Source organism: Pongo pygmaeus, chromosome 1, assembly GCF_028885625.2.
Source record: "Pongo pygmaeus isolate AG05252 chromosome 1, NHGRI_mPonPyg2-v2.0_pri, whole genome shotgun sequence".
Lineage (NCBI taxonomy): Eukaryota > Metazoa > Chordata > Mammalia > Primates > Hominidae > Pongo > Pongo pygmaeus.
This window is the reverse complement of record NC_072373.2, coordinates 218,822,450-218,849,556: the sequence shown is the minus strand read 5'-3', so window position 1 is coordinate 218,849,556 and position 27,107 is coordinate 218,822,450. Positions and strand designations below refer to the sequence as shown.

The 27,107-nt window shown below is 41.3% G+C and overlaps 1 protein-coding gene across 6 annotated transcripts in view; it reads left to right on the top strand.

Moving 5' to 3' along the window:
* Positions 1-27,107, top strand: part of VPS13D (vacuolar protein sorting 13 homolog D) — a 282,547-nt gene that overhangs the window by 140,711 nt on the left and 114,729 nt on the right. For all 6 annotated transcript variants that reach the window (XM_054438655.2, XM_054438652.2, XM_054438651.2 and 3 more), the window contains 6 exons: positions 2,788-2,896; positions 7,484-7,647; positions 8,540-8,648; positions 11,946-12,125; positions 14,232-14,345; positions 15,153-15,302. In XM_054438655.2, coding sequence (XP_054294630.1) covers positions 2,788-2,896; positions 7,484-7,647; positions 8,540-8,648; positions 11,946-12,125; positions 14,232-14,345; positions 15,153-15,302 — 826 coding nt within the window. The remainder of the gene's footprint in view (positions 1-2,787; positions 2,897-7,483; positions 7,648-8,539; positions 8,649-11,945; positions 12,126-14,231; positions 14,346-15,152; positions 15,303-27,107) is intronic.

Here is a 27,107-nt window from a genome sequence, read left to right as displayed (position 1 = left end):
GGTTGAACCATTTTTTGGAGTATATTAGATACTAATTCTTTGCATTCTTGGAAGGAATAAATGATGAAGAAGAATTTTTTTTTAAAATTTTGTTTTTGAGGTGAAACATAACATAAAAGTATTTTAAAGTGAACAGTTCAGTGGCATTTGGTACATTCATAATGTTGTGGCACCACCACCTCTTCCTAGTTCAGAGCATTTTTATCACCCCAAAAAGAAACCAAAACCTATTGAGCAGTCACTCCCCATTCCTCCCTGTCTCTAGCCGCAGGAAACCACCTATCTGCTTTTGGTCTTTATGGGTCGACCTATTCTGGACATTCAGAGAAATGGAATCATAGGGTGACCTTTTTTGTCTGGATTCTTTCACTTAGCATAATGTTTCTGAGGTTTATACACATTGTAGCATGTGGCAATACTTCATTCTTTTTTTTTTTGTTTTTTTTTGAGACTGAGTTTTGCTCTTGTTTCTCAGGCTGGAGTGCAGTGGTGTGATCTTGGCTCACTGCAACCTCCACCTCCCGGGTTCAAGCGATTCTCCTGCCTCAGCCTCCTGAGTAGTTGGGATTACAGGTGCACGCCACCACGCCTGGCTAATTTTTTTGTATTTTTAGTAGAGATGGGATTTCACCACGTTGGTCAGGCTGTTCTCGAACTCCTGACCTCAGGCGATCCACCCACCTTGGCCTCCCAAAGTGCTGGGATTACAGGCTTGAGCCACCGCTCCTGGCCCATTCTTTTTATGAAAAGTACCCAGTATTTTTTGTGGCTGAATACTATGCTATATACTACATTTTTGTTTATCCAGTTATTTGTTGTTGGACATTTTGTTGTTTCTGCGTTTTGGCTATTGTAAACAGTGTTGCTATGAACATGCCTATACATATATTTGTTTGAGTACTTGTTTTCAATTCTTTTGCTTTATACAGAAGAGTGGAGTTGCTGGGTTCTATTATAATTCTAAGTTTAACTTTTTGAGGAACCGCCATACTGTTTTCCACAGTGGCTAAACGATTGTACATTGCTACCAACAATGTACAGAGGTTCCAGTTTCTCCACATCCTCGCCAACGTGTGTTGGTTTTTGGTTTTGTTTTTATTTTTATTTTTGAGACAAGGTCTCTGTCACCCAGGCTGGTGTGCAGTGGCACAATCTTGGCCTGCTGCATCCTCAACCTCCTGGGATCAAATGGTCCTCCTGCTTCAGCCTCTCTCGTAGCTGGGACTACAGGTGTGCAGCACCACGCCCAGCTAATTAAAAAAAATTTTTTTTTTTGGTAGAGACAGGGTCTCACTATTTTGTCCAGGCTGGTCTCAAACTCCTGGGCCCAAGCTATGTACCTGCCACAGCCTCCCAAAGTGCTAGAATTACACATGTGAGTCACTGTGCCAGGCCTGGTTTTGTTTTGTTTTGTTTTGTTTTAAATGATATCCATCCTACTGGGTATGAAATGGTATCTCATTGTGGCTTTTGATTTGCATCCTTAATAACTAATGATGTTACACGTCTTTTCATGTGCTTATTAGTCATTTGTGTATATTCTTTGGAGAAAGTGTATTCAAATACTGTCCATATTTCAAATGGAATTATTTGCCTTTTTATTGTTGAATTGTCAGAGTTCTTCATATCTGTCAGTCTCTTATCAGATGTATGATTTGCAATTTTTTTCTCCCATTATTTTTGTGAGTTCTCTTTTTACTTTTAGATTGTGTCCTTTCAAGCACAGAAGTTTCTCATTTTGATCACATATAATTTATCTGCTTTGGGAGAAACAAAGATTGCTTGTGCTTTTGGTGTCATGAAGACTAGTTTTTAACGCTGAATTAATCCATTTCCTTTTTTTTTTTTTTTTTTGCTAATAGGGGTTAGTAGAAAGAGGAGAATAATCTAAATAAAACTTCCAAACATCCCTAAGTGTAGCCAGGCTGCAACATTCCATAAAGCTTAGGATTCTTTAGCTTCAGAGAAACGTAACACGATTGAATTGGAGGAAGTTGATTAGAACCCTTTGTTTTCTTTTCATCCTAAAGGGACCTCTGATTTCTTGCCAAGACTTGGGGATGCAATGATGCTGATCATCTGCCTGGCAGAGTAAAGCTAATTTTTGGTCCCTTGAATTGTCTGGCTTGGTTTTGGTTTTTTTTTTTTTTTTTTTTTTTTTTTGCTTTTTTTGGGGGTTGGGGCAGAATCGCATTCTATCACCCAGGCTGGAGTGTAGTGGCGCAGTCTCAGCTCACTGCAACCTCTGCCTCTCGGGTTCAAGCAATTCTCATACCTATGCCTCGTGAGTAACTGGGATTACAGGGACCTGCCTCCATGCCTGGCTAATTTTTGTATTTTTAATAGAGACGGGATTTTGCCATGTTGGTCAGGCTGGTCTCGCACTCCTGGCTTCGAGAGATCCACCTGCCTTGGCCTCCCAAAGTGCTAGGATTACAGGCAGGAGCCGCTGTGCCTGGCCAAATTTTTTGCCTTTTTTTTTGGTGGGTGGGCCTCTAAAGATATATGGTTATACTTTTACATCTGAATTTTAAGTCACTAAAATTATTAAGAGAAGAAAAATGTCAGAGTATGTCTTCTGACAGATGAATCTTGAAACTGTGTGGGGAAAAAATGCAACCCTGATCTTTCTGCTCTTGCATCAGACTTTTTCTTCTATCCTTTAAAAAATTTTCTCTTTAATAAAAGTTTTGGGCATTTGCCTATTAATACTTGAATACATGTGTGAGTATGTGTGTATACCTGTATATATATTTATATGTAATATATATATATTTTAAATTCTAGCTTGCAGGAGGGAACAGGCAGGCCTGTGGCTTCCAACAAGGCCATTACCTGTGCGGAGCTCGTTTTGGATGTCTCGCCCAAGACACAAAGAGTCATTTTAAAAAAGAAGGTAAGAGAGCTTACAATCAGAGTTTAGAATACAAGGTTTTTATCACTGGATGGGACTCAGGATCACCCAGTACAGAGTCCTTATTTCATGATGAGGCCATAGGGACTTGTGTGGAACCCAGGCCTCTTGGCATTTCCAGGTCAGTGTTAGGGCGGATGAGTACCAGATCAGGAGTAAGAAGACTTCTGGAGTGGGATGTGATCACCAGGTGTGATCAGCAGAACGTGACTAATAAATATATGTGGAATTACTAAGGGCTGGGTGACTGTTAAGCAGACAAGAACAAATTTCTAAGATTAACTAGCAATAATTGTAACATTTTATATGACATTTTATAACCTATAGAACATTTTCAGTTATTATTTCACTTGAGAAGGATGACAGCTAGTAAATAGATAATAAAAGAGTTACATTGACATTTAAAATTAGGTAAAAGTGTATAAATTGGCATTAAGAAATGGACCTCTCCTTTTTAGTTGGAAACCAAATGTAGAAAGTTTGACATTTTAGGTTTTTGTTTGGTTTGTTTTTGTTTTTTTACTTTTTATTTGGAAACAATCTCAGATTTCCAGAAAATTGGCAAGAATTTTACCAAAGTGGGGCTGTGATGTTGATTTGTCCCCTTACTGGTGACGTTAACTTATTGCAATTGATTAAGAAGGTGTGTGGTAGCCTTTTCCACTGAGAAGTGAGGCTACTCTTTTTCTTTTTATAATCAGTCAAGATTTTGTGGCGTGGTACTTTGAGACTACATAAACCTCCTATTTGTCATATTTTCTATTTATGTATGCATATGTATATGTGTCATTCAGTATGGGCTGCTGTTTTATTCAGTGTGTTATCTGTTACTGTGTCAGTATGTGTGTGCGTATGTATGTATGTATGTATGTATGTATGTATGTATGTATTTATTTATTTTTGAGATGGAATCTTGCTCTGTTGCCTAGGCTGGAGTGCAATGGCACGATCTCAGCTCACTACAGCCTCTGCCTCCTGGGGTTCAAGCGATTCTCCTGCCTCAGCCTCCCAAGTAGCTGGGACTACAGGAGCCCACCACCACACCCAACTAATTTTTGTATTTTTAGTAGAGATGGGGTTTCGCCATGTTGGCCAGGCTGGTCTTGAACTCCTGACCTCAGGTAATCCGCCTGCCTTGGCCTCCGAAAGTGCTAGGATTACAGGCCTGAGCCACCATGCCTGGCCAGTATTTATTTTGATGCTCAGTTTTTCTTATCTTTGGCCAGTGGGAGCTCCTTTAACCTTCCATGTCCTTTCAACATGTGCCCTCACTTCCTTACTTTCTGACACAGCAAGTTATCCTGGGTTCATCTTAATATTTTTCCCTGCACCATTCCTGGAATTTGCCATTTCTCCAGGGAGCCCTCATCCCTTCTATCAGAGAATGGAATTTAGAAACCTGAGATTCATGAATTAGGTGCACTTGTTGCTATTGTGGTGTTGTGGTTCCCAGGCTCTCTCAGAAGACAGACCTAGGGTTTTTTAATAGATATATGCACAAATATACATATGTGTGTTTTATGTACATATTTATATACTGTACATATTTATTTCTGTGTCTATATATCAAAAACTAGCAGTTCACACCAATATTTCCAATTCAAGTCCAGTATGACAAAGTTCATTCTAATTTTCTCCCTTTCCATATTTGTACTTCTCTTGTCCAGCACTGAGAATATATTTATTGATTTGATCGGTTCCCCTGAATGTAACAATGTAACTCATCCTCCGTCATCACAGTTGTCCCATGTCCTGTATGAACACCCTGGTTTCTTCCCTTGGGCTCTGATCTCCATGTACTGGGCAGCCCTGCCCTCTTCCCACCCTGCCCTTCGCAGGAATGCCCTCATCACCTCCCTCTATGATGCTCCCATTAAACCCCTCCCCAACCTCCCAACTTGGCTTCAGCCCCCTGCTCTGGGCTGCCCCATCACTTAGGTGGATGCCTTTCTTGTTCCACATGCGCTTTAACAATTCCACACTGGGCCACCACAACCCCCATCCCCAACACACACACAAGCCCCATGGAGTTCTGCCTTCCACAGTCCCATCTAAAGATTTTAGGACTAAATTATTAGGGAAGGGAGGAAGGGAACTAGAAGGAGAATGATGCATCTCAGATTTTCAAGTGGAAATTTTGGTAATTTCCAAATTATGATGAGCCTGGACAAATGGGCAGGCAGTAGAGGAATCCCAGTATGGAAACTTGATCTCACCTGGGTATGTCCTGTGTTGATTCCCAATCTGCAGCATCTACAGGATAACCGAGATGCTTTTCCTGTTGTTTCTGGTGCTGTGGAGAGATGTTTTCTCTTACTGTGAACAGAGAAGCAAGCATGTGGGAATTGGAGATGGGAAGCACAGCTGAGCTTCCTCTCTTTTTGCAGACAGAGGAGGCAGGCAGTAGCACACAGCAGAGACAGCATGATGTGTTTTTAGGTTTGAGTTCTGGCTTTGCCACTTAAAGATATATAGTATCTGGTATTTCCCATTTCTCTCAGTTTCATTTTTCAACTGACCTCCCAGGTTTGCTGGAAGGATTAGCTAAGATAATGTACATAAAGTGCTCTGTAAAGAGATGTGATGATAATAACACAACAAACATTTATTGAGGCTCTACCCTCTGCCAGGCATGTACTAATAAGCATGTTACATTTATTACACTTATCACAAAAACTATGAGGCAATTTTTCTCGTTGACAGATGAGGAAATGGAGGCTCTAAGAGATTAAGTAACTTGTCCAAGGTCATTCAGCTTGTAAATTGTGTAGCTGGATCTCAGATCCTGGCATTTTGACTCCAATGTTCATGCTACTTTGTTAGTTTTTACCTTGTAGAATGTAATGAAAAGCTATCTGTCTGGCCGGGGGTAGCATGTAAATGAGTTTGTGGTACCCTGATATGTCTGATGCTCTGGAGGAGTTCCTGCCTAGTGGGAGTGTATGTGATCCTGGCAGATCTAGCTGGAGTATAGGTGTGACTGAAAAGCAATGATACAGATTGTGCTAGAGAGGCAACATAGCAGAGCAGTTAAGCGTGCTGACTCTGGAATCAGGCTGCAGAGATTCAGATGTTGGACCTACCATCTAACTAGTTATTTCACTGTGGGGAAGTTACTTCATCTCACCGAGCCTTAACTTCCTCATCTATGAGGAGGGACGTATGTCACTGGATTGTTTGTAGCAGTAAATGAGTTTTTTTCTTTTTCTTTTTTTTTTGAGATGGAGTTTTGCTCTTGTTGCCCAGGCTAGAGTGCAATGGCGCAATCTTGGCTCACTGCAACCTCTGCCTCCTGGGTTCAAGCGATTCTTCTGCCTCAGTTTCCCGAGTAGCTGGGATTACAGGCATGCGCCACCACGCCCAGCTAATTTTTGTATTTTTAGTAGAGACGGGGTTTCACCATGTTGGCCAGGCTGGTCTTGAACTCCTGACCTCAGGTGATACACCCGCCTCAGCCTCCCAAAGTGCTTGGATTACAGGCGTGAGCCACTACGTCCGGCCTAAATGAGTTGTTTTATGTAAGTCTTATGGACCAATGTCTAGCACATAGTAAGTTCTCAATAAGTATAATGACTTCTAGTATATAATGGATTATATAGACTTTCATGATTAACCTGGAAGCCCAACTGCTGTTTCCAAAATATTTCTAAAGAGAAAATGTGTTTAGAATTACTAGCAATCTGGCTGGGCACGGTAGCTCACGCCTGTAATCCCAGCACTTTGGGAGGCCGAGGCGGGCAGATCACCTGAGGTAGGAGTTTGAGAACAGCCTGGCCAACATGGCAAAACCCTGTCTCTACTAAAAATACAAAAATTAGCCAGGTGTGTTGGTGCATGCCTGTAATCCCAGCTACTCGGGAGGCTGAGGCAGGAGAATTCGCCTGAACCCAGGAGGAGAGATTGTAGTGAGCTGAGATCGCACTATTTCACTCCAACCTGGAGAACAGGAGCGAAACTGTCTCAAAAAAAAAAAAAAAAAAAAAGAATTACTAGCAATCAATTAGCATAACATTTGCATGCAACCAAATTAACACTTGTGATACAATCAATTCATGAAAATTGGACACCATCAATATAGTACGCTTTCCTTATAAACATTTGGGACGGGGAGGAAGACCTCTGGTAAATTCTGATTGAAAGTCAGATATTGAGCATATCGTATAGTCTTTATGTAATTGCACTCTTCTTTAAGGTAAGGGCACCGGACGGTCATCATCTGGAATGGCAGTGATCATGGCAGTATAGCTAGTGTAGGAGGCTGCCCCGCCATTTGTTTCTAATTTCTAAAAAGGAAAAAAATTCGGTTATGAAAATAATACACTTGTTAAAATGCACATTATTTGTAATGTTTGGTTGTTTGGTTCAAGAGGTTAGCATATTTTACCCTAAGAACAACAAAAGATAGATAACCATGAAAGTTTGAATTAAGCATTTATATAATGTGGAAAATGTCTAAATAAACTTCCTATATGAGAACTTATTTAGCCCTAGAGGAAGCTCTTGAAGTGAGGAGCTAGCTGTGGCTGCACGTAATGGCTCTTTCTCTTTTTGCTTGTACCTACTTAACAGGAACCAGGAAAGCGTTCTCAGCTGTGGAGGATGACAGGAACAGGAATGCTGGCCCATGAGGGCTCCTCAGTTCCTCACAATCCCAATAAGCCCTCAGCCGCCCGCTCCACCGAGGGGTCTGCCATCTTGGATATTGCTGGTCTCGCTGCAGTGACTGACAACAGGTAATTTTCTAGGCAACTTTTGATTCAAGCTCATTGCTTTCAAACTCAGACTCAGAGGAAATCTACACCAAAAACCAAGAGTTCTATAAATAAAGTAAAAATGTACATTTTTTTCAATGACAAAAACCTGTCATATTCCCAAATATGAGTATTGGGCTTTCCCTTTAATTTTTTTAAGCTATGATGAAATACCCATGCAGATGTTAAGAAACTTCAAACAATAAAATGGGTATAATGTGAAAAGTGAGTATTTCTTCCACCCAAATTCCAGTCCATCCTTATTCTGAGGAAGTAGTTTCTTTTTTACATCTTTCTAATAACTTTGTTAAATCCTTCAAAAGCAGAAATTAATTATTAAGAGAATAATCAGATGTGTTTTTATGAATAAATCCTTGGATTCAAATTAGCTCTTTAAGTTTGAATAAGTTACTTTGCCTGTGCCTTAGTTTTTCCATAAAAATCAGTGTGTTTTCAGTTAATACCTTATTTCCAGAAAAACTTTAGTTGACTTACAAGTTCAAACAGAAAAGAATTTAGAAATACAACAGAAAAAAGACTGTTGGAAAGATTTTACATATATTTAGCAGCTATTCCTTCCATACTGCATGGTAAGTTGCCGTTTTGAGAAGGCGAGAAGCCATATTACTGTGTGTTATGAAATCTTTAATGTCTTACTTTGTGTCCCCTCTTCATGTTTTTCCATTTTGCTTTATTCCTCTTTTCTTATCAAGAGATACCTAACTGCCCTAGGATTCAAGCTAACCACCCATTCAATTTTAAGGGTGGAGGGCATTAGAAGGAAGAAGAGCAAAGCCATCATCCTCATGTTCCCTTCAGGCGTGAAACAGTTGACTCGGAGGGTTCATGATTCATTGTACATTCCATTTTCCAGATATGAGCCGCTGATGCTGAGAAAGCCTGACCGCAGGCGAAGCACAACTCAGACGTGGAGTTTCCGAGAAGGAAAACTGACCTGTGGGTTACATGGGTTGGTCGTCCAGGTCAGTCATTTTTGATCCCCAATTGCAGCAAGCAGTGGTTGAGCCTTCTTTGAAACAAAGTCTCTACTGAGTTATACATGATGAATTGTTCAATGGGAAAACTAGTTACAGAGCAATACTTATTCTATTCCATTTTAGTTAAAAGGAAGTCAGAGTTTTGTTGTGCATTTGTGTATTTTTTTTTTTTTTTTTGAGGCAGAGTCTTGCTCTGTCGCTCAGGCTGGAGTGCAGTGGCGCAGTCTCGGCTCACTGTAAGCTCCGCCTCCTGGGTTCATGCCATTCTCCTTCCTCAGCCTCCCGAGTACCTAGGACTACAGGTGTCCACCACCACGCCCGGCTAATTTTTTGTATTTTTTAGTAGAGACGGGGTTTCACCCTGTTAGCCAGTATGGTCTCGATCTCCTGACCTCGTGATCCACCCGCCTTGGCCTCCCAAAGTGCTGGGATTACAGGCGTGAGCCACCGCTCCCAGCCCCGCATTTGTGTATGTTTACATGGGAAAAGTTCTTGGAGATGGTATGCAATACATGTGTTAAGAGTGATTGCCCTGGATGATAAGATATGTTTTTCATGGCTTACCTGGACTTTTTCTTTGATGTCATATATTACCTATGTAATTTTAAAAAGAAAAAAATTACCTGTGTCATTTTAAAAGTCCAGCACTAAGTTAGATGAATTAGATTTAGACCTGGGAAGTTAATGGCATAGCTGCGAGTCCTCTGTAAAGGGTTCTGTGACATGGTGAGCATTTGTCAGGCATCTACATGCTCTTGATTCTGTTCATTTTGGCCTAAATAAGCATTGAATTGCTGTAGCAAATGTCAGAATGAAGATTGCTGGACAGTTTCCTCTGTCGTCTCCTCAGCCAGTCTACCTCATGATAAACTCCCAGCTACTTTCTAAGCAAATATGTGTTTGGCAAATTACCAAGGGTTTGGATTTTCTGCCCTTTCTGGCTTCAGGCTGGGAATGAGAACAGGGGTCTGAGAAGTAGGAAGGTGTCTAGGAGGTTTGGACATACAGTAGACTAGCACCTGCAATTGTGTGTGCAGTTCTGTCCAGCCTGGGATTTTACACAAAAGGGAAACAGGAGACTATCAGACCCTTGGTAGAGAACTCTGAGCATAGTTAGATTGTACTCCAGGGCAGTTTGCAAAAACTGTAAGGAGCCTCTGACTGCTTTTGGTGAGATTTATTTTCTTTATCTCTATCGCCCTGAGCTTTTTTCATCAAAGACAAGCTGCTTACTTATATGTAGCACACATCTGGAATGGATTTGTGATTTTCAATTAGCAATACAATTCAAACTTCTAGAGGCAAAGAGGGCTTGTTATAATTGGTGGGTTTCATGTCTGACCCTGACTTCACTTCTAGTTTGTTTCTAAAGCCGATGTAATTCCAATGCTCTTGGAGCATTTTCTTCCTTAAAATCTCTTTTTGGTGTTTGTTGTTTTGTGAATCTATTTCATCATTTCCCTGCTTGTTAGTGATGGTATAATAACAGTATTCAGCAGAGCAGAATGTGTTTTGGTTAGGGAAGTAAGCTTGTTTCAATCTTATTATGCTGAATAAAGTCATTGAAGACATTAAAACATTTTCTGACACTGCTCTTATTAGCTTGTATATGCTCTTTCTTTCTATAAAAAGCTTTCTTTGTGTTGAAACCTGTACTATAAACCCTGCTGAAAGTTTGCTTTTCGTGAGTCAATATTTAAAAGTTAACAAAGGGGATTTAGACACTCTTTGCCATTGTCTTCTCTAGTCTTGTGTTTGCTTTCCCACAGCCATCATCCTGTAGACTCGATTTACTTGGGGCATGTAGCAAGAAGGTGTTTTCCTCCAAAGGCCTTGTTAAAGCAAACTAAATATGGCCTGAGAAGGACTCCGTACTTCTATAATTGAATCCCTGTGGACGAACTGTAACCTAGCGTAATCAGCAGGCAAGATTGAAATCCTTACTTAGGAGTATGTGCCTATAACAATAGCTGAGCCTTGGCCAGTCACAGCAGCCATACTTCCACCACTCATAGATAGCTAAGTGTTCAGACTGTGTTCAAATAAGGCAAATGCCAACCTGTAACCAATCCAGCTGTTTACTTCCAATTTCTGTACATCACTTCCCTTTCTTTGTCTATAAATTTGTTCTGACCACGAGGCATCCCTGGAGTCTCTCTGAATCTGCTGTGATTCTGGAGGCTGCCTGATTTGCGAATTGTTCATTGCTAAATTAAACTGCTTTAAATTTAATTCGGCTGAAGTCAGTCATTCTTTCTCTTTCTTTCTTTCTCTTTCTTTTTCTCTCCTCTCTCTTTCTTTCTCTCTTTCTTTCTTTCTTTCTTTTTCTTTCTTTCTTTCTTTCTTCCCTTTCTTCTCTCTCTTTCTTTCTTTTTCTTTCTTTCTTTCTTTTTCCTTTTCCTTTTCCTCTTTTCTTTTCTTTTCTTTTGACAAAGTCTCGCTCTTGTTGCCCGGGCTGGAGTACAGTGGCACAATCTCGGCTCACTGCAACCTCCGCCTCCCGGGTTCAAGCGATTCTCCTGCCTCAGCCTCCTGAGTAGCTGGGATTACAGGTGCCTGCAACCATGCCTGGCTAATTTTTGTATTTTTAGTAGAGATAGAGTTTCACCATGTTGACCAGGCTGGTCTCAAACTCCTGACCTCAGGTGATTCGCCCGCCTTGGCCTCCCGAAGTGCTGGGATTACAGGCTGAGCCACCTCGCCTGGCTTGAAGTTTTTCTTTTAACAGCCTGAATAACTGAGTATCGGGTGACATTCTCAACTCTGTATTCCATTCTAGAAGAAACACCATCTTTTGAGTATTTGGGTTGGTTGTCCAGCAATAGGCCTGTTTGGGGAGGTTTTCAACTGAAGAATTTTCCTCTTACTGGAAAGCTGAATGATTATAATAATTATTTTCTATTTTCAGCATATTTCAGATTTTTAAGCAAACCCTAGTAAGAATACTCAAAGAAACAGCTAGTTTTGGCTACTTTTTGGAAGTTTATTTTAATGACAAGAAGTTAGTACTAGTAAAAGGCAGAATTAAACTGATCTATGCATGAAATTATCTCTTATTCATAATTACCAAAATTTATGAGCATAACTTTTCATCTTACTCAAGTAATTCTACTGTTTTTCATCATCTGCAAAGCTGAACAAATAGTAAAGGCTTTGTTGCACATTGATCATGACCCTCCAGAGGAGAATGTAAATTTAGGAACTTGTTTGAAATGATGTGTTAAATTGTCAAAGTCAGTGCCTCTGTCTTTTCTCACATGTCTCTACTCCAATGTCTTTTAGGCCAAAGGAGGACTTTCTGGTTTGTTTGATGGAGCTGAAGTTGTTCTTGGTCCTGACACTTCCATGGAGCTTTTGGGGCCGGTTCCACCTGAACAACAATTTGTTAATCAAAAAATGAGACCTGGTTCTGGAATGTTATCCATCAGAGTCATCCCAGATGGACCAACTAGAGCACTCCAGGTGATAATTTGTCCTAAGAGCTGACGTGAAACTCTGTACTTCCCCCACCCCCAATGATTACTCATTTAACAAATACTTATTGAACATGTTTATGCCAGATATGAAGATATGGTATCTTCATCTGTAAAATGGGGATAGGATCTGCCTCACAAAGTTGTTACAAGAACTAAAGTACAACAAAAAGATAAGCATAAAGTATAAGCAAAGTATGTGAATGAAATATGTGGTAATCTAAAAAAGTATAAGATTTAAAAAAGATAATGTTAACAGTGCATATGGATAGTGTTGTTAATTATTATTAATAACACAATATCTTAATAACATTAACAACAAGAAGATATGAGATCCTTAATCGGATAATTAAAATATTGTGTTAATGAGAGTAGGAGTGGAGGGTGTATGGAAAGGATTTGTATTCCCAGATTTAGAGGATGGGGAGCTTCCTAAGAGAAGTAGTACTTCAGCTGAGACCTAGAGGTTAACTGAAAGGAATTAGCCAAATAGAAAGGTACAGGTGGAGGGGCTGTGCCCTCAGTAATAAGCATGTTCATCAACAGGTATTTACTGAGCAGCTACTTGAGCCAGCACAGGTCTAGGTACGGAACATTTACCAGCGAACGAACAAAACTCCCTGCCTTCTTGGAGCTTACATTCTAGTGGGGATGGACGATCATTGACCAATAAACATAGGAAGTAAATGACATACAATGTGGAAGTTGACTAGTGGAGGCCCACAGGTAACAGAGTGATCCTCAGCCCAAGTGGCACACAGAATGTGGTAAGAAAGAAGGCTGGAGATAGAAGCAGGGGCCAGATCATAAAAAGTCTGAGATACATGCTAAAGAATTTGTGATTTTTCTAAGGCAACAGGGAGTCAGGGAATAGCATGATTAGAAAATTGTTTTAGATCACTTCCTCTGGCTGCAATGTAGAGAATCAGAGTGGGGCAAGACTGGAGATAGTGAAAGACCAGGTACGAGGCTCTTTCAGTAATGTAAATGAAAGGTTATGGTGGCCTGAACTGGAAGAAGTGGCAGGGGTGGACATGAGGAGGCTGGAGAGAAATAGATAGAAATGAGAGCTTACTTAGGAGTAGAGTCAGGCAGATTTTGTGACTGAATGTGGGAATGAGGGAGAGGAAGGAGTCAGTAATGGCCTCCAAGGTTCTGATTTGGGCAACTCACAGGATGATAATCCAGATCACTAAGGGATGAACATGGAGCAGACTTGCAGAGGAAGGGAGGAGTTAGGTTTTGGACTTGTTGAGTTAAGGTAACTGTGTGATATCTATGTGAAGATGTCCATAAGTCATTGTAACTATGGCTCTGAAACCCAGGGGAGAGATCTGTGATGGGGATAAGGGTTTATTAGGTCATAGCATAATCAGAACAAAGGAAAAAAAAGATGTTGAAATGTAGCAATGAGCTCTCTGAGATAGTACATCACAATTCACAATACCACTTTTTATTTATTAATTTATTTATTTAGCTATGTCACTGTCTTTCATCTAGGCTGGAGGGCAGTGGCAAAATCATAGCTCACTACAGCCCCGAACTCCTGGGCTCAGGTGATCCTCCCACCTCAGCCTCCTGAATAGCTGGAACTTAAGTGCATGCCACCATGCTTAGCTAATTACTTTTCATTTTTTGTGGAGATAGGGTCTCGCTATGTTGCCCAGGCTGGTCTTGAACTTCTGGGATCAAGCGATCTTCCCACCTTAGCCTCGCAAGTAGCTTGGACTACAGGTGTGCGCCACTGTGCCGGCTCACAATACCACTTTAAAAAGCAATCTTAAGGCAAGAATGAATGCATTGATCTTGAGGTTTGCGTATTTTGACCTGAGCTATAATTTGAGATCATCTGCAGATATCTAACCCCACTACGTGAGGCTCTCAAGGTGTATAGCTTGAGTTTGCCATGCAGACTTAAAACCAAGTTTGCTTCTTTATTACACAAATCTTACCTTAGCAGTGCTTTGGAAACCATTTGCTTCCGTAGGATTGTTGATTATATAATGACTTTTGACCTACACAGTTGTCCTGGGTTAGAATGGGTTTCAATAAGGAAGAGTGAATCATCTTCATGTGGTGTTTTATTTGACTTCAGATAACAGATTTCTGCCACCGGAAAAGCAGCCATTCTTATGAAGTGGATGAACTTCCTGTTACCGAACAAGAGCTGCAGAAATTAAAGAATCCAGATACAGAGCAGGAATTGGAAGTAAGGTCTAAATATTGTAAATTTATTTCTTTGATCATCAGTTTTTTAGAATTTTACTTGGTGGTAGCTTAGACCTTCTGTTTTCTTTCTATCCTGTATGATTCTAAATATGAGTTATGCTTCACAGTGTTTACTGTTTATCAGTGAATGTGTGAATGTATTATATAAATGACAACAAAGTTTATGTGGAATCAGCATGTAGCAAGCATTGCTAAACTATTATTACAATAAAGGAAGCTAAACTGTTTGAATTTCAGTAAGATTTAAGACAAACAATTTTTTGTTTTTTGCTTCAGCCATCTCTGACATCTTCCTTCTGTTTTCTCTGTTTGGGATTGGAGAGTGACAAGTTTGAAAAGGAAGATGAGATGAATGAACATGAAAAAGTATATTTATTTGACATTTATTCAGTGATTTTTGAAAAAATCAAATGCCTATGTGTAAAACACTGTGTTGGATGTTATGGAAGTGTAGTGGATAACAAATTATGAGCTTTCATCCCAAATAAGGTGAAAGATTCCCAAATAATTAGATTTCTATAATGAAATGCAGAATGTCATCGGTCCTTTGATCATCACATACTCTGGAGTTCTCGTTGGGGTGAAGGGTATATCTAGAAAGCAAGGCTTCCAGTGAGATGATGGCATTTGAGCCCTCCAGGTAAATAATAGGACTCCCCTAAGTAGTTTTCACCTGCTGAGAGGTCGGGAGTAGAGGCATGTAAAATGCTTTATTTTCTTATACTCTCCTGGATACTATGAGCTGTGTTTAAAACAATTAGGGTGCCATATTTTGGTTTCCTTTCAGGTGCTTGTGAGGTTAGAAGGTGGAATTGGGTTGTCCTTAATTAATAAAGTCCCAGAAGAACTGGTCTTTGCAAGTCTTACTGGAATCAATGTGCACTATACACAGCTGGCAACCAGTCACATGCTTGAACTCAGCATACAGGATGTACAGGTAAGGGGGAAGTTCCAAAGCTGTTAGTCACCTTGTTTTCGTGCTGATCACTCAACCAGATCTAATGTTTGATGTTCTAAGAACTTTAATGTTTTGGAGGAAATATCTTGTGGCCTTCAAAAAATCATCCTATGAAATAGTTGTTTCTACCTACATTTGTCTCATTAATTTTTCTACATACAGCAGAATTCCGCATATATTAGAGGTAGCTCAGTCAGGGTGGCATGGAGGAAGGTGACCCATGCTTCACCATCTTGCCAATAGAAAAACCAACAGGAAGTCATCTAACCATCATTCAGAGGAATTGAGGTCTGTCATAGGGAGAACAAACTAAAGAACTGGACTTTGCTTTCAGTCAAGATGGAGTAACAGGGACTAAATTTACACTCCCACCTGAAACAACCCCAGAATCCAGATAAATAAGAAGACAATGGTATTGAGACACTGGACATCAAACAATGAAGGACAGTGCTTTGAGAGGTGGGAAACAAAAGAGCTGAGCCGTGTAATTGCCCTTTCTTACCAATTTGAGAAAGTTTCCAGGGAGGGGAGACCAAGCAAGTACCTAGCACAGTGGAGAAGTTGAAAAAACAGAACTGAGAGTCTAGAGAGACCAAGGTATCTATAGTTATAGGATGGTACACTTGGGCATAGAGAGCTGCACAGAAAAACTCTGAAGATCTATAGACAGTCCCTCTTGAGTATTTAGCCAAGTATTAGTCCGTGATGTATGTGAGGAAACTACCCATCTGAAAGGATCAGAGGGAACAGTGCCTGCTGCCCACACAGGGCTGGGAATAGTGCTTGTGCCCACCAGCTGGACGGGAAAAACTAAGAATTTATGAGACATTGGGAAGAGTCTCAGGAAAGCCTTGCCTTCGTGATTAATTAGCCCTAAACTGAGCACTGCTGTAGACCTGCCTAAGACATCATAAAAGGAAGATCCGAAAGAATCAACCTCTTCCCAAGTAAATTAGCCATATCCTTGAATAATCTCAAGAAGATTTATTGGAATACAACAATGTAGCACCCAACAAGGTAAAATTCACAATATCTGACATCCTATCAAAAATTACCAGGTGTGCAAAGGAGTAGGAAAACTTTCTATATAATGAGGAGACTAATTGGTCAAAACTGATCCACAACTGGCACAGATGTTAGAAGTTTTGGAGGACGTTAAAACTGTTAATATAACTATTCTCTGTGTTCAAAAGGTTAAGTGGCAATATGGAAGACATAAAAAAAAACTAAAGCTTGTAGAGATTATAATGTAATGAAAACTACACTGGATGGAATATAGCACACAACATGTGAAGGAAACTATACCAAGGCACATCATAATCAAATTACTCAAAAGCAGTGTTAAAGCAAAGGAACAAGAAAAAAAAGACATGCTATGTGCCAAGGAATAAAGATAAGAATGACAACAGATTGCTTTTTGGGAACAATGGGAGTGGGAAGACAATGAGCAACATCTTTAAAGTACTGAAAGGTATCAGCAGACCTATGCTACAAAAAATGTAAAAGAACATCATCAGGCAGAAGGAAAAAAATAGTATCAGTTTGAAGTCTGTTCTACACAAAGTAATGAATACCAGAAATGATAACTACCTGGGTAAATATATAAGATTATTTTCTTATTTAAAGTAAGAGTGAGATTCTTATCAACAATAGCATAAAGGCTGAAGGGGAGAAATGGAAGTCTATTAGTGTAATCTTATACATGATGTGGTATGATGTCACTTGAATGTAGACGTATAAAGATAAACAGCATGAACTCTTAAAGCAACCACCAAAATAACAAAGAGTAATAACTAATAATTCAACAAAGGAGATAAAATGAAATTAGGCCAGGCGAGGTGGCTCACGCCTGTAATCCCAGCACTTTGGGAAGCTAAGGCAGGTGGATCACTTGAGGTCAGGAGTTCGGGAGCAGCCTGGCCAACACGGTGAAACCCCGTCTCTACTAAAAATACAAAATTAGCCAGGGGTGGTGGCGCACACCTGTAATCCCAGTTACTCAGGAGGCTGAGGCAGGAGAATTGCTTGAACCTAGGAGGTGGAGGTTGCATTGAGCCAAGATTGTGCCACTGCACTCCAGCATGGGTAACAGATGGAGACTCCGTCTCAGGGGAAAAAAAAAGAAATCACAAAAAAATTAATCCAAGAGAAGGCAGAAAACAGAAAGCAGGGAAAGGAATAGATAGGACAAATAAAAAATAAATAGCAAGATGGTAGACTCAAACCTAATGGTATCAATTAACTAAATTTAAATTTTGTAAACACCATAATCAAAAGGCAGAGATTATCAAATTGTATAAAAAAGCAAGAACCAATTATATGTTGCCTACAAGAAACACACATTAAGGATAAAGACACAAATAGGTTAAAAGGAAAGAAGATGAAAAAAGATACAACATGTTGACACTTGTCATAGGAAGTGAGAATGACTAGATTAACATCAGATGGAATAGATTTCCAGGTAAAGAATATTACCGGTGTAGTTGGGGTTCTCTTAGAGGGACAGAACTAAAAGGATATATATATAAGTATTAACTTAGATGATCACAAGTTCCCACAATAGGTTGTCTTCAAGCTGAGGAGCAAGGAGAACCAGTCCAAGTCCCAAAACTGAAGAACTTGGAGTCCGATGTTCAAGGGCAGAAAGCATCCAGCATGGGAGAAAGATGTAGGCTGGGAGGGTAGGCCTGTCTCACGTGTTTCTGCCTGCTTTATATTTGCTGGCAGCTGATTAGATTGCACCCACCAGATTAAGGGTGGATCTGCCTTTCCCAGCCCACTGACTCAAATGTTAATCTTTTTTGGCAACACCCTCACAGACACACCCAGGATCAATACTTTGTATTCTTCAATCCAATCAAGTTGACACTCAGTATTAACCATCACAAGTCCACCCTTTGTCAACTGCCGAGATTTTAAGGTCATAATTACACCTAACATAATACAACTATCCTTTGTACAGCTGGAAACACACCAGTCCCCAACCCAAATACTATTACATAAAGTTAACGATGCTTGAATGCTGATATGAAGTCAATAAATCTATGTCACATGATGAAGGAGAAAGGAAATAAAACGAAGATATTTTCTTAGTACAAGTGTATACATGCACAAACATGTTTTTAACGAAAGAGGAAATACTCATGACAATTGCAGTCCTTGTTTCTGCAGTTGGTCATGTGGTCATAGCTAGTATTGATGACTACCTTCTTCTCCTACCCATTCTGTATTCCCTTTACCTTCAGCAAGCACCTCAGCAGGTCATGGTTTTGTGGGTTTTTTTCCTGGTGGAGTGACCCAAACCTTCCTTCCTGAGGGGTCTGGACCATTTGTAGTCCTGCCTGGATCGGGCTGTTGTAGTTTCCCATTGCCTTAATCACAGGGCGTGGTAATCCTAAGAGAATCCCTAATGGATCTCCTGTACTCCATGCGTAATCTTCCTTACCTCCATTGTGGAGTAGTAGACTGATTTCATCTTGATAGTCTGGGTCAGTCACCCCAGCCAACACTGTAACTCCCTTCTTAGCCTCTTGACTTAAAGTTAGGAGGAGCCCAAAGTGTCCAGGTGGCAATCCGAACTTCCAGTTTAATGGAATTGTTGTTTTTTCTCCTGGTGGCAGTGTTCCTCCCTCCAGAACTAAGACCTCTAGGCCAGGAGAAAGTAATGTTGCAGGAACAGGAAGCAAAAATTTTGCTAGTGGATCATTAGGGGTGGTGGTGAATGGTGCCACTTCCACTTCCACCCATTGATTCCTGGACCTGTGAATCCTGGCCATGGGAGAAACAGTACCATATATTGGATGCTGATTCAGCGCATACATAGCCTCTGGAGAACTTTGCCCCAGCTATTGTCATCTAGTTGGCATCGTAATTGTGATTTCAAAAGGCCATTTCACCATTCTATTAATCCAGCTGCTTCAGGATGATGAGGAACATGGTAAGACCAGTGAATTCCATGAGCATGAGCCCACTGCCGCACTTCTTTAGCCATAAGGTGAGTGCCTTGGTGAGAGGCAGTGCTGTGTGGAATACCATGCCGGTGGATAAGGCATTCCGTGAGTCCACAGATGTAGTCTTGGCAGAAGCATTGCATGCGGGATAGGCAAACCCGTATCTGGAGTAAGCGTCTATTCCAGTGAGGACAAACTCTGCCCTTTCCATGATGGAAGAGGTACAATATAATCAACCTGCCACCAGGTAGCTGGCTGATCACCCAGAAGAATGGTGCCGTATCGAGGGCTCAGTGTTGGTCTCTGCTGCTGGCAAATTGGGCATTCAGCACTGGCCGTAGACAGGTCATCCTTGGTGAGTGGAAGTCCATGTTGCTGAGCCTATGCACAACCTCCATCCCTGCCACCATGGCCACTTTGTTCATAGTCCCAGTGGGCGATGGCAGGAGTGGCTGGGGAAAGAGGCCGAGTGGTGTACACGGAACAGATCATCCTATCTACTTGGTTGTTAAAATCCTACTCTGCTGAGGTCACCCACTGGTGAACACTCACATGGGATGCAAATATCTTCAGTTTTTGACCACTCAGGTCCATCCACGTACCTCTTCCCAAATTTCTTTGTCACCGGTTTTCTAATCATGCTTCTTCCAAGTCCCTGACCATCCATCCAGCCAAACCATTGGCTACCTCCGTTGAATCAGTGTATAATCACACATCTGGCCATTTCTTCTTCCATGCAAAGTGCATGACCAGGTGCACTGCTCGAAGTTCTGCTCACTGGCAAGATTTCCCTTCACTGCTGTCCTTCGGGGATGTCCTAGAAAGGGGCTGTAGTGCTGCAGCTGTCTGCTTTTGGGTGGTGCCTGCATATTGTGCAGAACCATTTGTGAACCAGGCCCTAGTCTTCCCTTCTCTGTCAGCTGATCATAGGGAACTCCGCATGAAGCCATCGGTGCAGGCTGGGGGAGAGCAGGCAGGGTGGCAGGAGTGGGGACCATAGGCATTTGAGCCACTTCCTCATGTAACTTACTTGTGCCTTCAGGACCTGCTCGAGTCCGATCACATACATACCACTTCCATCTGATGATGGAATGCTGCTGTGTATGACCCACTTTATGGCTAGACGGGTGGGTCAGAAAGCACCCAGTTCAGTTTGCAGGTGTGTACCACCACATCCAGCTAATTTTTATATTTTTTGGTAGAGATGGGGTTTCACCACGTTGGCCAGGCTGGTCTCTGACTCCTGACCTCAAGTGATTTGCCCACTTCAGCATTTGTTTTTATTTTTAATTTGTAAATAAAATCTTTCATTTGGGTAGCTGTAAATCTATGTGATCAAACAAAACATTTTATTTTATTGCTTTTTTAAGGCTTGTTAAATGAAGCAGTGGGGATAAACACTTTTACTCCCAAAAGATGTTTTGTGGTTTTTTTAAATATATTTTTTTGAGACAAGAATCTTGCTCTGTCACCCAGGCTGGAGTGCAGTGGTGCTCCCTCGGGTCACTGCAACCTCCTCCTCCTGGGCTCAAGTGATCCTCCCACGTCAGCCTCCCAAGTAGCTGAGAATACAGGTGTGTGCTGCCAAACTCGGCTGATTTTTGTATTTTTTGTGGAGACAAGGATCTCGCCGTGTTGGCCAGGCTGGTCTTCAACTCTTGGACTCGAGCCATCTGCCCGCCTAGGCCTCCCAGGGCCCTGGTATTATAGGTGTGAGCCACTGCATCCAACCCAAAAATGTTATTTTTCTTTTGCCATAAATGACTGTATTAAGATCCTTGGCTGGGCCCGGTGGCTCACACCTGTAGTCTCAGCACTTTGGGAGGCCAAGGTGGGCAGATGGCCTGAGGTCAGGAGTTGGGCCAACATGGTGAAACTCCATCTCTATTAAAAATGCAAAGATTATCCAGGCAGTGGCAGGTGCCTGTGGTCTCAGCTACTTGGGAGGCTGAGACTGGAGAATCGCTTGGGCCTGGGAGGTGGAGGTTGCTGTGAGCCGAGACCACTCCATTACACTCTAGCCTGGGCAACAAGAGCGAGACTCTGTCTCAAAAAAAAAAAAAAAAGTCCTTGATGAAATTTTAAGAAACTCTTGATTAAAATAATATTATTGTATAAATGTTAAAAAAAAAAAACCACACACACACACAATTCAGGATAGGCAGTTCAGGTCGCATGGTGACTTGATGACCTATAGTCAAACCTTCATTTTCCACCAAAGCCCAGTAACAGGCCAAGAGCTGTCTCTCAAAAGGAGAGTAGTTATCTGCAGAAGATGGCAGGGCCTTCCTCCAAAATCCTAGAGGCCTCTCTTGTGATTCACCTATGGGGGCCTGCCAGAGGCTCCAAACAGCATCCCTATCTGCCACTGACACCTCAAGCACCATTGGATCTGCTGGGTCATATGGCCCAGATGGCAGAGCAGCTTGCACAGCAGCCTGGACCTGTTGCAGAGTCTTCTCCCGTTCTGGACCCCACTCAAAACTGGCAGCCTTTCGGGTCACTTAATAAATGGGCTGGAGTTACACACCCCAATGAGGAATGTGTTGCCTCCAAAATCCAAATAGGCCCACTAGGCATTGAGCCTCTTTCTTGGTTGTAGGAGGGACCAAACACAGCAACTCCTTTAACTTAGAAAGAATGTCTTGGCAGGCCACACACCACTAGATCCCTAGAAATTTTGCTGAGGTAGAAGGTCCCTGAATTTTAGTTGGATTTATTTCCCATCCTCTGGCGTGCAAATGTCTCACCAATAAGTCCAGTGTGTTTGCTACTTCTTGCTCACTGGATCCAGTCTGCATAATGTCATCAGTGTAATGGACCAGTGTGATATTTTGCGGAAGCAAAAAGCGATCAAGGTCTCTCCAAATAAGATTAGGACACAAAGCTGGAGAGTTGATATACCCCTGCGGTTAGGACAGTAAAGGTATATTGCTAGCTTTGCCAGCTGAAGGCAAATTGCTTCTGGTAGGTCTTGTGGACAGGAATGGAGAAAAAGCCATTTGCCAAGTCAGTGGCTGCATACCAGGTACCAGGAGATGTGTTAATTTGCTCAAGCAATGAAACCCCACATCTGGTACAGCAGCTGCAATTGGAGTCACCATTTGGTTAAGCTTACAATAATCCACTGTCATTCTCCAAGATCCATCTGTCTTCTGCACGGGCCAAATGGAAGAGTTGAACAAGGATGTGGTGGGAATCACCACCCCTCCATCTTTCAAGTGGCACTAATCTCCACAATCTCTCCAGGGATGTGATACTGTTTTTGGTTTACTATTTTTCTAGGTAGAGGCAGCTCTAAGGGCTTCCATTTGGCCTTTCCCACTGTACTAGCCCTCACCCTACCAGTCAGGGAGCCAATGTGGGGGTTCTGCCAGCTGTTAAGTATATCTGTGCCAATTACGCATTCTGGCACTGAGGACATGACCACAGGATGAGTCTGGGGACCCACTGGACCCACTGTAAGTCAGACCTGAGCTAAAACTCCATTAATTACTTGACCTCCATAAGCCCCTACTTTAACTGGAGGACAACAATGACGTTTTGGGTCCCCCGAAATCAACGTCAGCTCAGAGCCAGTGTCCTGTATCCCCGAAATGTCTGATCCTTTCCCTTTCCCCAATGCACAGTTACCCTGGTAAAAGGCTGAAGGTCTCCTTGGGGAAGGATGGGAGAAAGATTCACTGCATAAATTGTCGGCAATGTAGTGGGGTCCTTCCTCAAGGGAATCCGGCCTCCCCTTCATTCAAGGGGTTCTGGGTGTGTAAACTGGCTCAAGTCTAGAAATTGACTGAGGGGCCATGATTCTCTGTTTTTATAATTCAAACTAGTTTTTTGTCCATTCAACCTAGAAGTTTTCTGCTTGTATAAATTAAGTAGAAATGCAGCAGGCTTCCTATCAATTTCACTTCTAGGAACACCATAATTAATTAGCCAGTGCCAGAGCTCTACATGAGTCAGACTATTCTGATTGCCACTTTGCCTCTGCTGTGCATTATGGTAGCTATGCCCACCTTGTCTTTGACGATTGAGTGCTGCCACTTGGCAACCTGTCACCTCGGGATCCAGTTATCCCCATTGTATTTAAATTTTGTAGCTAATGATTGCTGTTCCCACCATTAGATCTGACATACAGAGAAAAGCAATTACAGGGCTCTTCAAAGATGCAGGTGCTGCCCTTACAAATGTATTCCGCAAGGCACTGGTCAAGGGTATATCTTCTGGACCCTCCCAGCTGGGGTGAGTAGGTCTGAAGTGGCTAATCCACCCCACCATCCCAATCTCCCTAAGCCTTTGGATCCCTTCCTGTACATTAAACCAAAGGAGATCACACATTTCCAGCTCTCTCACAGTGGGCCATCTTCTAATCCGTATTTCAGCTAACCAAGTAAATAAACTATTAGAACCTTTTTTACCTCTCCAAGCTGCAACATTAAAAGCAGAGTGCCTACTTAGTGGGCCCAGATCAATAAAGCCTGATCCAACCTTATGTTCCTTCCACTATTATCCCATACCCTTAATATCCATTCTCATATCTGTTCTCCAGATTTCTGTCTATATAAATTAGAGAACTCAAACAGTTCTTTTCGAGTGTAGCACACCTCCTCATGAGTCACACTCTTGACCTCACATCTAGGGGCCTGCTGGGACTTTAGGTCTAGAAGCAAACAGGGGCGTTGGGGGTGACTCCTGAGGAGAATCAACATTATTTTGCCTGGCAACTGTCTCAAGGGAGGTCATCACTGTTGCCTCAGGCAGCATAGGATTCATCTCCTCAGACAAAGGTGGAAAGCTGATGACAGCATGGGTCGAGGAGGGGATGTTGCCACTACTGGGGTTGGGGAAGCTCTTCCTTCTGGCAAAAAAAGGCTCATCAGAGTTTACAAACTCAGTTTCCCTGAGCTTCATCAGGGTCCTCCCACACATCCCCATTCCAAGTCTCAGGGTCCCATTCTTTTGAAATCAGTGCCCTCACTTTATCAGTAGACACCTGGTGAGGCTGTGCATGCATCTTTCCTTGCAGGTCAGCCACTTCCATGATAAGAGCTTGTGTCTGTTTTTCCACAATTTCAGCTCTTTCTCTGCAGGAGATAAGACTCTCACTTAGGGCAATCTTAGCAGATTTGAGGCTCAGTATCTGCTTCTGAAGCTGGGAGACAGAATCTCTGAGTTCATCATTTTCTTTCATCACTTTGTCCACTGAACTTAGGAGCAACCAACCAGCTTCATTATGTTACTTGGTTTTCTACATATGGTCAAAGGTATTATGTATAGAGTCACTAAAATCCTTGCCTCTCACAAGCGGTGAATCAGGAGTGTCAAATGCATTTATTTTGCATAATTCTCCAAACAGTTCACGCCAAGGACTATCAGTATTCTCCATACTATTAGAAGTAGAGTCCTTAGCATTTTTGGGTCTAATAATATTAAGCAGCCAACTCCAGAAACCCCAAAGCCAATGAAAGAACTCCATCCTTAATATTCTGTTCCTCTAGAACCACTCCTGGTACCAAAATCTGTATTAGTCAGGGTTCTCTTAGAGGGATAGAAGTAATAGGATATATATATATATATATAAAGAATATATGTATATAGTTTATATATATATAAAGAATATATATATAGTTTATATATATATAAAGAATATATATATAGTTTATATATATAAAGAATATATATAGTTTATATATAAATATATAAAGAACTATATATAGTTCTTTGAATATATATATTTATATATAAAGAACTATATATAGTTCTTTGAATATATATATTTATATATAAAGAACTATATATAAATATATATAGTTTATATATATATTTATATATATTTAATACTAAATATATACTAAATAAATACTAAATATAAATATATATATATATAGTTATTTAAGGTCAATAAAATTAATAAGCCTCTAACCAGTCTGAGCAGGAGAAAAAGAGAAGACACAGATTATTAATATCAGGAAAGAAAGAGATGCCAGACAAGCCAAATACTGACAAGTCTGGGGATGGGACTGCTGGGGGAGCTGCAGATTCCTTCTGGCTCCTGGAGTGTCTGCTAGGACTGCTTTGTTTTCAGTGTGACTGTAGGGCCGTTGGTTTTCAGGGCTACTGTGGAGCTGGGGTGGGGGTAAAGAGAATAGGACAAATTAAAATGCCACAGAGCTCCCTGTTCTCACTGAGTTTCAGCTTATTTTCTTGAATAAATGCTCCTTAGATTGTCGCAAGTTTTTTACTAACTTTCGGAGTTCTGAAAAAGTTGACCTTTACAGTTTTTGGCAGAGTACTGTTACTGTGCTATCAAAACAACTTCTATCTGTTTGTAACATCATACTTGGAACGCTTTTCCTTTATAACCTTCATCAAAGTTTAAATATGTTCAGGAAACTAGTTCCTGGTAGACATTTCCAGAAGAAGAATCCAAAGCCCCAGACTGTGGTTCTTTTTCCCAAATGGACAAACTACATCCATACTGGGAGTGTGTGCAAAGTGTCTCCCATGACTGGGACTCCTTATCTCCCTTAACATGTCGTGCAGTTCCATCCAGATTGTCAAGACCAGAACCTCTTTTCAGAAGAAATTTTTCTTTTATTATATATCACGAATAACAGAGAATTCAGGCTAATTGTATCCTGTTTATTTGTGCACAGATAGAAAGTTAATATCTTGCAGCTATTTTTCTTTGTCCTCCTTTTTTCGACCTTACAGAGACAATTCAAGGAACCATTTGCTGTTCATTAGTTTCTTTAACTTTATTCTTTACTTTAAAAAGTTGTTTGTTTGTTTGTTTATTTATTTATTTTGAGACGGAGTCTCACTCTGTCGCCCAGGCTGGAGTGCAGTGGTGCAATCTCTGCTTACTGCAACCTCCGCCTCCCAGATTCAAGTGATCCTCCAGCTTCAGCCTCCCAAATAGATGGGATTACAGGTGCCCGCCACCACACCCAGCAATTTTTGTAGTTTTTAGTAGAGACGGGGTTTCGCCATGTTGGCCAGGCTGGTCTTGAACTCCTGACCTCAGGTGATCTGCACACCTTGACGACCTCGCAGAGTGCTGGGATTACAGGCGTGAGCCACCACATCTGGCCAAAAAGTTGTTTTTTCCTATAATACCTCTTTATGTGGTGTATGCTGCAAATCATAGAAAATAAGCAGGTTTGTATTTTACTGTGGTTGCAGTGCTGCAAGAAGGAATTTTTAAAAATAGAAAATAGAGATCCTCTCCTTAGGGAGCATCGGATCTAATTGGGAGAATAAAACTAGCTAGAGTTAGTAATTCTCAGTTATGACGCCTTGTGTCAGATGTGTTTAGTGAAAGAACAAAGTAGAAGACAATATGGTCGAGCCCTTTATTGCCATTTCATATTTGGATGAGATAGGTAATGATTCATTCATTCAGTCCATTCTTACTGAGCATCAAGTGTGTGCCTGACACTGTACTAGGTTCTGGAGATATGGCTGTGACTTCAAAAATGCAGGCTTTGCTCTTGAGCCAACAGCCTAGAGAGAAAGTCAGCCAATAAATATGCAGGCAAGCAAGCAAATGAATAATGACATTCTGTGATAACTGCTGTAAAGAATAGCTACTTAAGATAAAAGTGCTACTTTAGAAAAAGTGGCTCAGGAAGATCTTCCTGAGGAAACGAGAGCTGAACTGAAACTTGGAGGAATAGAATGAGCAAACCATAGAGATGGTCACTAGAAACCATTTCAGGCAATTCAGAGACCCCCACATTTTAGAAACAATAAGGAGGCTCAGGTGAGGATGGTAGGGAACCTGAAAGAGTGGTGTGTGATGAAGTTGGAGAATTTGGTGCCGGTTCATGCAGGC